The sequence below is a fragment of the Lithobates pipiens genome, unplaced genomic scaffold, assembly GCF_037356315.1.
Source record: "Lithobates pipiens isolate NorthernLeopardFrog02 unplaced genomic scaffold, aLitPip1_a1.2 Scaffold_8, whole genome shotgun sequence".
NCBI lineage: Eukaryota > Metazoa > Chordata > Amphibia > Anura > Ranidae > Lithobates > Lithobates pipiens.
In genome coordinates, this window is record NW_027507903.1 from 621375093 (window position 1) to 621387243 (window position 12151).

Genomic DNA, 12151 nt, shown 5'->3' on the forward strand with positions numbered 1-12151 from the left:
TAGAAGTCCATGCAAGTCACCTGAAGTCGCCCCAAAAGTAGTACAGGAACCTTTTTCTAAGTCGGAGCAACTTGTGTCGCTCCTATTAGAATGGTTCCATTGTACAGGACAGGATGTGACTTGTCAGGGGGCTAAGTCATCTGTGTAAACCGGCTCTTAAGGGTCTCTAACAAACCTCCCAAGGGCTTCACAGAACAGCTGTATTTATACTGAGATTAAATTATACACAGGTGGACTCCATTTACCAATTGGTTCCACTAGATTTTACTTGGGGGTATCATAAAAAAGGGGGCTGAATACAAATGTACCCCACACTTTTCACATATTTATTTGTAAAAAATGTTGAAAAGCATTTTATCATTTTCCTTCCACTTCACAATTATGTGACACTTTGTGTTGGTCTATCACATAAAATCCCAATATATAATAAATTTTAGACATGTGCATTCGTTTTCGTCCGAATGCATTTTCGTCCGAATTTCAGGTATTTTCGTTTTCGTTTTGACAAACGATAACGAAAGTGCAGATTCCGAAAAACGAAAGATCCGACATAAATAAATGCTTTTTTTCGTTTTCGTTGTCACAACAGTTTGATATAGAATAGGAGATTCGACGTGACTCCATATGTCTATTGAACCTGTGGTCGAATGTGCCTAAGTTTCGTTTACCTCTATTAGTCCTATTATATAGAAAAGCTTCGACAGAGAGTAAATATTCGACATAGAGAGAACAGAATCGACAGAGAGAAACGATACTGGAATTGGGTGGGGGAAGTAAATTAAAAAAAAATAATGATAATATTCGACGGGATCGTTGCACGTTTATAATAATATTCGACGGGATCGTTGCACGTTTATAATAATATTCGACGGGATCGTCGCAACTATACGACACTGCAATCGTACATTTCGGCAATCGAATGCTCCGCCTATAGGCTATATAGTTTAGCAGCTCCATCGAATCTTCTTTATCCATTCGACAGATACCATAAGCCTTCCAAGACTGATTCGACCGTAATTCATGTGGATTTTCGGACGAATGCAATTTTTGCACGAAAAACGAAATAAATAAAAACGAATTTCGGGAGTAACTAAATAAATAAAATTTACGGACGAAAACGAAAAAACGAAACTAAATATTCTAGTCTGCACATGTCTAATAAATTTAAGTTTTTGGTTGTAACGTGACGACAAAATGTGGAAAATTTCAAGGGGTGTGAATACTTTTTCAAGACACTGTATGTCATTACTATATTATGTTCTATTTTTATGCCATTACTATATTTTTATGTTAAATTGTTATATTTGGTATATCATTGTTATGTTATTGTCTCCTCCCAGCTAAAAGTTAACGATCAGTCTGCAAACCACATCGGGAATGTCAAGATAGTCACCTTTTCCCGCACTATAAATGTTTCCATTGAGAGGGGGAATGGAGAGCCGGTGTTCCACGCCAAGCTACCTATATCTCTGGACTCCAATGATCACAGTACTATTGAGGTGAGGTTTTTGCTGGGTTGGGCAGCAGAAGGGAACTGGAAGCAGAAACTCAAGCTAGAATGTATACATACGGCAGTGTGTGAGAGCACCGGCTCCCCCCCTGTACCTCTTGGACGGGCAATCTCATGTTAAAATTGGATTGAGCCATGCTGAAGGGCACTGCCCTAACTTACCCACTCCTGTGTTTATTTTTGATCTCGAACTGTTAAGCTTTGTAGACAACAGGCTTTTACAACACAGCAGCTAAGAACAGACAAGTAAATATGTGAGAAGGAGCGTACAGTGCCACCTGCTGGTTGTAAATATAGTAATGAAATATCACATACAAATATTATGTATTCATGTTTTTCAGCTCCTCACTTTCTCTTGGGTAAAAAAAAAAATCTTGTTTTACAGAGCTCATCGGCTCAAGCTAAAGCTTAAACACACAAAAAGTCAGAGCAGCAACCCCCTCCTCCTCACTCCGTATGACTCTATGGTTTCACCGACAGTCTGAAAGACAACTACTGCCATGCTGGTCCTTTAACCACTTGACCGCTACACGCCGATGTACGTCCCTACTTTGGGGATGGATATCGTTATGGCAGCAGCTAGCTGCCATAACCCCGGTATCCTCGTGCTCGGTCTGCTACAAGATAAAAGTGGTCTCTGCAGTGGAGTTGCCGCAAGATCTCTTTTATCGGTGGTGGGTAAGGGCCCCCCTCCTCCCGCTGCAATCAGGTTCTCTCTGACGCTTACCGGAGCTGTCGGCAGCGCAGAGGCGATCGCGTCAGTCTCCTTGCTGGGTATGGAAATGAGTGAAGGGAAGATGGCCCCCACTCGTCTCCATAGCAGGGCGGAAGCGATGTCAAAACCTCACTTTTGCCCATACTTAAAGGCTTATTTATTTTTTTTTGTCTGGTTTTTATTTTTATTTTTTTTTTCAAAATTACTTTTTTTTTTAAATATATATTCCATATGAGATCTGAGGTCTTTGACCCCCCCCCCCCCCCATCTCATATTTAAGAGGACCTGTCATGCTTTATTTCTATTACAAGGTTTACATTCCTCTGTAATAGGAATAAAAGTGACACATTTTCTATTTTTTTTAAAACTGCTTAAATAAAAGGTAAAATAAGATTTTTAAAACATGCCCCATCCCGCCGAGCTCACGTGCAGAAGCAAACGCATACATGAGTAGCGCCCGCATATGAAAACTGTATTCAAACCACACATGTGAGGTATCACCGCGATCGGTAGAGCGAGAGCAATAATTCTAGGCCTAGGCCTAGACCTCCTCTGCACACGAAATATGCAACCAATAGAATTTTTTAAATGTCGCTTATGGAGATTTTTAAGGATAAGTTTGTCGCCATTCCACGAGTGGGCACAATTTTGAAGCGTGACATGTTGGTTACAATTTACTCGGTGTAACATTATCTTTCACAATATAAAAAAAAAAAATTGGGCTAACTTTACTGTTTCAATTCAAAAATGTGTGTGTTTTTTTTTTTAAATTTGCTTTTAAGACCACTGCAAAAATACGGTGTGACAGACAGTATAACGACCGCCATTTTATTCTCTAGGGCGTTAGAAAAAAAAAGTATATTTGGGGGTTCTAAGTAATCTCCTAGGAAAAAACAGTTAACTTGTAAACAGAGTCTGAAAAAGAGGCTTGGTCTTTAAGTGGTTAAATAACCCATTGTACTGTGGGAATCCTGATATAATATAATATAATATTTCAACTGGCTGCCTGCATACAAAATATTCATAGGCTTCATAAGAAATATATTTTATTAAAGTTACTCAAAATTCAATGACATTCATGTGTGTCTTTTCAATCTGCCTGCAGTTCCTCTTTATTGTAATCTGCTTCTACCCTTCAGATACTCGGCATGGATGGCTCAGAGCCAGTGGCTTACATCACCAAAGAGAAGGAAGGGAAGTCTTCTCAAGTCATCTTCCACTTCTTGCTGAACATGGAGGCCGCTCTGAAAGCCGTGATCCTGGCAGCCTTCCTCTATGTGGTGAGTGGAAAGGGCCAGGCTGGTCCCAGGACTCCTAGAAGGTCAGAATGGAGAGAGCAGAGAGTCCATCCAATCCTAGTAGAAGGAATTCTACGACAAGTCTGAGGCTTTAGCGGCTCCTCCAAATGTCATAGTCCTGTCCAATGTCGGTGCTCTTTACAGGCTATTGAAGTGCTAGGGCACTGATCTCCAAACTGCAGCTCTATGCAGATCTTCCTTGGGGCCTTAAGGCACCATTGACAGCAACAAGCGGGCACTGTTTCTCCAATTGACACCAACAGGGGGCCTAATTCCTTCTACTCCTATTCAGGGGTAGGGCATTATTTCTTTCAATGACACCAACAATTGGAAATACTTTCTCGCACTGGCACCAACAATGGAGCACTATTCCTCCTACTGATACTATTGATGGGGCACTGTTCCGCCCTCTGACACCAATGTTAGGGTGCTCTTCCTCTGACACCAATGATGGGGAACTATTCCTCCCCCTGACATCAATGATGGGAGGCTGTGCCTCCAATTGATGCCAACTATGGGGTACTATCCCTTCCACTGACACCAATAATGGGGCACTATCCCTCCAATTGACACCATTATTGGGGAACTATTCCTCCCACTGACACCAATGTGTCACTATTGATCTTTTATTAAAAAATCAAGCAACCAATTTTATACAAAAGTAAAAAAACAAAACCATAGTATAAAACTTCAACAGAAAACAAAGGAATAAACATCCATGTTCAGAATATATACAATATATACATAGTCCATTACCAAAATGTTTTTAGAAAACCATTTACATAAAGCAGTAGAGAGGGCCTAAGAGGCACAACCCATCACCTATGTACGCAGCCATTTATCAAAAATTAATCATAAGTTATAAAATCTAGGGTGATAAGAAACAGACAGCCACACTTGGGTAAGACTCATGGCAGTCAGGGAGGCTTGAAACCCCTCCACGCTTTCAACCAAGCCCCCTGTCTCCGCTTGTCTCTCTCAAGCACCCGAATCTTCTCCACCTCATGCAGAATGTCACACTTCCACCTCAACAGGAAGGATTTTATGCCGAGTGCAGACCTGACACCGTGCGTTCCAGGTGAAATAACAGACTACTAGGTTAACTAGAAAAAAACCAAACAAACAAAAAACCCCACCAGTATTGAATGCTCCGTACGCCCACTCAGCATAACCCAGCCTGGAGAGGAAAGGAACACAGAGGGCCCGCCCCACCTGTTTGTACACCTATGTTAAAGTGGCAATGAAGCAGAAAATGGTCCATAGTCTCCTCCTCATCTGCGGAATTTCAAATTGCCCTGAACATAGAGCCTCCCATGGAAGCACAACCAGGCCAGATCCCTAAATTTAGGGGGTACTCTGTCCAAATGAATCAATCTTAACCCCACCCTCAAAACTGGGCCTGGGCAATCCCTTAAGGCCAGTAGGTCATGAAAGACTTCGCTCAAGACTCCACTCATAAGGACTTTCCTCTGAACCGATCTGAGATCTTCAGCCGACAATTGCCACTGCCGCAGTAACTTCAGGCATGGAGCAACATAGGCTGGTAGCTGACCACGATGACCCCTGAGATTCTTCACTTGGCCACCTTCTTCCCAAAGTCATAGAAAAGGCCTAAACCAAGATCTAAATATGCCTACCCATCCAGGAGGTTCCACTGCAAGCATATTACCAATGTTAAATTTGAGAAATGGCAATGAAAAGAAAAGAACTGGGATTACCATACCTAAGCCACCCTCCCTCCTGGATAGATGGGTGACATTCCTCTTGATGGGGTTCAGTCTGTTCCCCCACAGCATCTGGAAGAACACACTACTGACCCTAGCATAGAGAGACACTGGCAAGATGCAGACAAAGCTGACATACAAGATCGGAATCGGGTAAGTCTTAATCAGATCAACCCTTTCCCTCAGAGGTAACTTCCATCTGTTCCAGCTGACCACCTTAGTATTGGCAATTTCCAGTCTGCTTTCCCAGTTTTTGAGGCCATAATCACCAGGTCCAAATTCAATGCCTAGAATCTTAATTCTTTCCTGGGGCACTGGAAAGGTGTTTCGGGAGATCAAACCCCTCACCTTCCTTTCCCATCCAGAAAACTTCAATCTTTTCCTGATTGATCTTGGAGCCTGATGCTTCAGAAAACCGTGATGTCAGAGACCACCTCCTGTGCTTCATCTGCCCCAGTGACAATCACTGACACATCGTCCGCATAGGCAACAACCCTCAAAGGCGGCTCACCTGGGAGCCCAACTGGCACCCCACACAACATAGCCTCCTGATGAAGAGGTTGATTGCAAAAACATAGGGCAGGGGACTCGTGACAACCCTGGTGCACCCCGGAGCCAACCTTAAAGGACTGCCCAACCATTATCAAGAGGAAAGCTTTCTGCCCCCTTATACAAGACTTTTAACCAATTGACAAAACCACCCGGCAGACCAGACTTGCTAAGGGGCAACCACAGTTACTCATGGTTAACATGTTCAAAAGCTTTTGCCTGATACAATGTCAGCAAATACTTTCCCCGGCCTGCAGCCCTGCACTGCTCCAAGGCCTCCTGGACAGCTAAAACCGCTGTGAAGGTGCTTCTACCCTCGACCGAACAGTGCTGATGGCGAGAATGCAAAGACTCTGCTACTGACGATAGGCGCCAGAAAAGAATTTTTGCCAGTATCTTTCTATCGACGTTAAGGCTGATGGGGCGCCAATTCTCAATCATCGAAGGATCTTTAATCTTTGAAAGAACCACAGCCAAGTGCCTCATAGAAGGGGAAAGCGCCCCCTCAGCAAGGCATCTGTTAAAAACCTCTACCAAATGTGGGGCCAGAATAGACTTGAAGGCTTTGTAAAACTCCGCTGTCAAGCCATCCGGTCCAGGTGACTTTTTGATGGCAAGCTGTTCAATTGCCCTCATCACCTCATCAACTAATCTCCTCTGTCAAATTCATCAATGGAACATCTCCACCATTTAGACCTGGAGTAAAGTCCAAAAAGCTGTCCATCTTGTCACGGTCAAGCTCTTTCCTCCCAAGAAGGTTAGCATAAAAGGACCTCACAACCTCCAGGATCCCTGACCTGGACTTTTTCAAGGAACCTGTACTGTCCTTAAGGCCAACAACCGTTTTTAACAGCTACACCTTGTTTGCAGTTCTGGTAAGGGTCAGGCGAGTGGTACTTCCCATAGTCCCTCTTTAGAACCAAAGAGGCATACCGGTCATATTGACACTTTCTGAGGAGGAGTTTCACTTCGGAGATTGCCCCAGGATCTCCTCCTCTCGAGACAAGAATATCCAGCTTCCTTCGTAAACATTGGTAGGTCATGTATTTATTAAACTGTTTTCTATTGGCTAGGCCTCTGAAGAATCCAGCGATCCTCTTTTTGGTCAGCTCCCACCACTCAGCCTTGCTGCTATAAAAGTCCAGGATGGTACCTGAGCCTGAAAGAATTCCTCAAAGGATTGTCTAACATGTTCTTCCTTGAGTAGAGTCGAATTCAATCTCCAGATGCCCTTGCCCCTCTAAGGGGCGTCTGAAGCATTCAGGACCACAGATGGCATACAGTGATCAGAGAACTCTGCCTGCACCACTGGGGGTGAGAAACCAGAGGTCTCCTTCAAAAAAACCTATCTATCCTACTCTGACTACTACCTCAATGAAAGGTGAACCCGGTGTCATCCGGGAGGTGCTTAATGTGCACATCCACAAGACCAGCATCCCTAACCATACTATAAAAAACAGCTATCATATCCCAGCCTGTCCTTGAAGTCCTTCCTGTCCTTGGGCCTAGTTACTGTATTAAAGTCACCTCCAAAGACCACTTGCCGGGATGTAAAAAAAGGCTTGATCCCTGTAAAAAGGCATTTCCTGTCCCACTTTGTGTGCGGCCCATAAACATTAATTAGGCGCAGGTCCTGCCCCCGCACAAGGATGTCTAAGACCATAGACGGTTTTAAACACCGCCGTAAGGCTCGGCCGCAAGAGACCAGTAAGATGGACCATACCTTCACTCTCTTGGCCATATGAATATCTGCCAAGGAGGTGAGCCTAGTCTCTTGCAAAAATAAAATTTCAGCATCTAATTGGCTGAACAAAGGCCATAGAACGAGCTCTTACTGACTTAATTCTGGCGACATTTATTGTCACCACTTTTAACGGAGGGGGAACCGCCATTTGGGTTATTGGGTGGATTGCTTCTTGGCTCCCCTCTGCTGCTCATCACCAGAAGCCTCTCTTTCTTGAGGCAGCCTCAAACTCCATTTTAGAATCGAAACTTCGCTCCGAAGAATCTCCAGATGAAGAAATATACCATTCGGAGGACCTATGACGGTTGGAGACGGGCACTGGAGCCCATTCCGTCCTCACCACCTGCTTCTGCTTCCCAACCTTCCTTCTCTCCTCCAGGTACTGCAGGTCAGCTTCAGAGATGCCATCTTCTCTTGTGTGTTTGTTTGTTTTTTTTTCCTTTGGAGTCTTCACAGAAGACTCCTTTACAGAGGAAGAAGCGACCTTTTTAGTACATGCTACCGCTCCTGGTGGGGGTGGTGTTCCCTTTGAGACAGACTTAGAAGGGGTAGACACCTGGGGGATAACTGACCCGGGGGGCACAGACTTGGAAGGTTCTGAGACAAGGGGTGAGGGTACAGTAGGCTGGAGAGACATACAGAAGGAATACTTACAGGCACAGGAGGGGTGGCCACAGGAACTGGAGAGGGATCCTGAGCAGAACCAGGGGAGTCAGTCACCGCAGAGAAGGATGGTACACCAGGAGCCTCACCTCCATCCTTTCTAGCCTTGACAAGTCATCCATTACCTTCTCCATATTGTGCCAGGCTTCAGGACATCTGCTGTAGGGGTGGCCAAGGCGCAGGCACAGGTTGCACCTGATCATACCGGTGCAGTCCTTGGCCATATAACCCTGACCCCGACACACTGAACATATCAAGGCTGAACAGGAGCTCAAATGCCTCTTTTCTCCACAGCGGTGACACAGCTTCAGCTGACCAGGGTAGAAAATAGTCCTATCCCTCCCTATAAAAGCTGAGGAGGGCAGGTGACAGACAACATTCCCATCCCTGGCCAACCTGACTGTTACTGACCAACCCCCAGTCCAGATGTTACGCTCATCAAGGATTTTGCTGGGCTTAATCAAAACCTCCCCATAGTTCCGCAACCAAACCTCTAAATCCCGAGCGGGGACGCTCTCATTAGTCAGAATAATTGTGTTTTTTTTTTTTTACTGTTGACCTCTGAGAAATCGCAACTGGGGCCAGGCCTTGACCTGCACCGAGCCTCTTATCGCTCCCAGAACAGGTAAAGACGCTCTGGCCTGGTGAAGCTAACCGTATAATCCTTTGTCCCAGCTACATGTATATAAAGGCATACATGTCATTTGCCCCAAAACCCATTTCCAGAATCTGATCCACCACCACACTACGCGCTGGAGGGACTGCACCACCTTCCCATTTCAGAATTGCTACAGTACATCTGGGACCCTCAGCAGAAGCCAGAGACCCAAGACCAGATCCTGAGGTGCCCAAAGTGGTAGGCTGTAGGGGAAAACCCCATTTGGGAGTAGAGCTACCAGGAGCTGAGCGTACCACCTGAGCAAATGTAGGTTTATCAGGGCCAAGGCCCCACACTGAAGTCACATTAGTCTGTACATTATTATTATTAGCATTATTAACAGTTTGAACTGAATTAGCAGGATCCGTAGCAGGACGATTGTCCATCACACTGGTGCTAGGGTGATTGAACATTTCTGTGACTGATAACAATCTTCCATCAGGAACGGTCAGTCACTGCTGCAGTACCAGCTGTCTCCTGATGCTGTGCTGTAGAGTCTTCAGAAGCAGTGGGGCAAACCGCTTTGGACTCTGCTAAAAGGTTAATGGGCTATGCTGACACCCTTAATTCATCCACAGAAATTACACTTTTTAAATGTAGCTCTTGCTGCATTGCAGCATCAGCAGGCACAACATTGCTGCACACAGAATTAGCAGGCTGACTGTCATTAGGCACATTGTCGGCATCTGTGAAAGGCACAAAAACAGTCTTTTCTTTATCGTACATCATAGGACACAGTCTCAAGTAATTACTTGGTGGGTTATAGGCCTCCTTCAGATGTTGACACTAACCCCTCCTCCTTCCAGAAGCACTCAGTTTTTTCGCCAATGTCTAAAGGTGTTGGTCACGAGTGAAGATGTGCTCTAAGGAGCTCCAGGAGGGATCCATGCTGGTTTTAAAGAAACCTCCACAATCAGATCCATCCTCGCCACTGAGGCTATAGGATGGTACCTGGACCTCGATGCAAGAACGAGGTTTTGCCTGTAATGTTTCTCTTTGAGAGCTGGACCCTAGGAACCAGGACGCTTTTTGGTCTTGCTACATTTCCTAAAGCTGTCCTGAGGGGTGCTATACAAGGCCCAAAGGAGCGGAACCCTTTAAAAGGGCCCCAGTCTTTGAGAGTGCTTAAACGCAGCCCGCCGCAATGGGTGAAAATTTGATCTGTCTGTTCTATCAGCAGTATCCTGCAGCGAGGACAAGGTAAGGGAAGAGGCTTTGCTTTTTCCTTCAATATACCTTATATGCCTTTATACATGTCTCCTCTATAAGGAGTAACTTGCACTACCTATGTATGTGTCTAAGTGCAGCTATGTCTCAGAACATATGTGGTCCCAGCGGCAGAGGGGGTTCTTACTTAAATAGATCTTGTGGGATTTGGTAAAAAATACAGCAGTTGCTAATACAGAGATGTGTATAAACTTCTATATGGGCGGTGGCTGGTTGACACAGCTGCTTTAGCTGCATGGTTTAATTACAACCCAGCACTTCCACCTAGTAACATTGGGAATTGCCCTATACTTCTGCTGACAGAACCCCCTCCCTCATTGTAGAGGTGTATAGTAGGTTCACCTTACTTTGTGTTGGCCATTCAGGTCCCTAGCAGGGCCTGAACGCAGAGGGGCATGTCCGCAAGGTCACGTGGCGCTGTGTATGGATGTAACATCCACCCACACACAGCACTTGCCGCATAGTTGAGGGAAACGCTGAGGATGACAATCAGGTTCCACCTGAGGCTTTATATCAGACACTCTCATTTCAGTAAGACTTTTTAACTGGAGAGGCAGTCTGTCACACTAAGACACCAGAGCGCTGGACACGTAAGGGTGTAAACGAGCATTTCCAGACAGGAAAATTATTGTTACTTAGCAGCAAAAGAACTGTTATTTTGTGTGTACCTCTGCTTGTGCTTTGCACTATGTCTTCCAGACCTACCGTAAAGGTACCTAAGGTGTCACCCCCCCCCAGGCTCTGGGAATCCCAGTTATGCCTCCATACTGTCTTCCTCTTCAGAGAGATCAGACATGGCAAGCCAGGGTGAGTCATTGGAAGCTAGTGCAACTGCTTCACACACTTCAGCCCCTGTAGAGGTGACTGAAGATGCATTTTCCTCTGCCTTGCCAGGCTTAGAAGGAAGATTAGCGGCTTTAATCGCATCCTCCATCCAGTGTATAGGAAGTGTCCTAGATCCCCCTCCCCCACCTTAGACTCTTTACAGTCCAGTGGTGGGTCCAAGAGAATTATGGGGACAGGATGGGGTATTGCCCTCAGATCGGGAGCAAAGACATGCGATTATTTCTCTGTTTCAACAATTATTTCAACAATACTTGAAGTTCCCAAGGGTCCCTACTTCACAATCTGAAGTACAGAGGCTTGCAAAGATGGTTCGCTCTACTTGCATGCTACTCCTAACAGAGTTAACTGAAGGGCCGGTCTCTTCCTTGGGTTCTTTGAAGCCTTTACAGCCTTTGCATGCGTTTCCCGTCCACGCATTATTAAAAAAAGCTTATTTATACCAAATGGGATCATCCGGATAAGTATTTTTTCCCTTCCAAAGAGACTCGCAAAGCTCTATCCTATGGAAGAAAGATTCACTAAAAGATGGAAAGTTCCAGCAGTTGACGCTGCGATTTCCAATGTGAGAAAAAACTAATTTAACTTACCCAGGGGACAATATGCTTATGCTTAAAGATCCAACAGATAAGGAGTAAAGAAAATAATCGGTAATACTGGTAGCACCAGCATGGCCCAGAAGGTCATGGTACGCAGAGATCGTAAAGGATGGCAGTGGAGGGTCCAGGGCTCTTCCCACTAAGGTCAGACCTGCTATCTCGGGGGGCCGATATTCCATCCTACTTTACGAACACTAAATTTAACGGCTTAGCTATTGAGACCCACATTCTGAATAAACGTGGGCTTTCCAAGTCAGTTATCTCTTTGATTAATGCTAGGAAGCCAGCTTCTAGAGCTATATAGAAAGCTTATGTTTCCTGGTGTGAGTCCAAGGGTTGGTACCCTCGGAGATATATCTGCAGAATTCTTACCTTTCTACAATTAAGCATAGAGATGAAGTTGGCTGTGAGTACTTTTAAGGGCCAAGTCTCAGCCTTATCAATTTTTATTTCAAATACTGCTTGCTATGCATTCTTTAGTCCAAGGTTTCATGCAAGGAGTGCTGCAGATTAATCCGCCAGTTAAATCACTCTTAAGCCCTTGGGACTTTAGTTTTGTCAGTGTTACAGAAATAGCCATTCGAACCATTGCAGCATGTTCCCTTAGTCCTGACTAGGAAG

At 44.9% G+C, this 12151-nt stretch overlaps 1 protein-coding gene across 1 annotated transcript in view; it reads left to right on the forward strand.

Annotated features, from left to right (window-relative positions):
• LOC143962365 (uncharacterized) overlaps positions 1-12151 on the forward strand; it is a 54941-nt gene that overhangs the window by 36799 nt on the left and 5991 nt on the right. Inside the window, exons 6-7 of the mRNA XM_077471659.1 lie at positions 1341-1499; positions 3365-3505. Of these exons, the coding sequence (XP_077327785.1) occupies positions 1341-1499; positions 3365-3505 (300 nt within the window). The remainder of the gene's footprint in view (positions 1-1340; positions 1500-3364; positions 3506-12151) is intronic.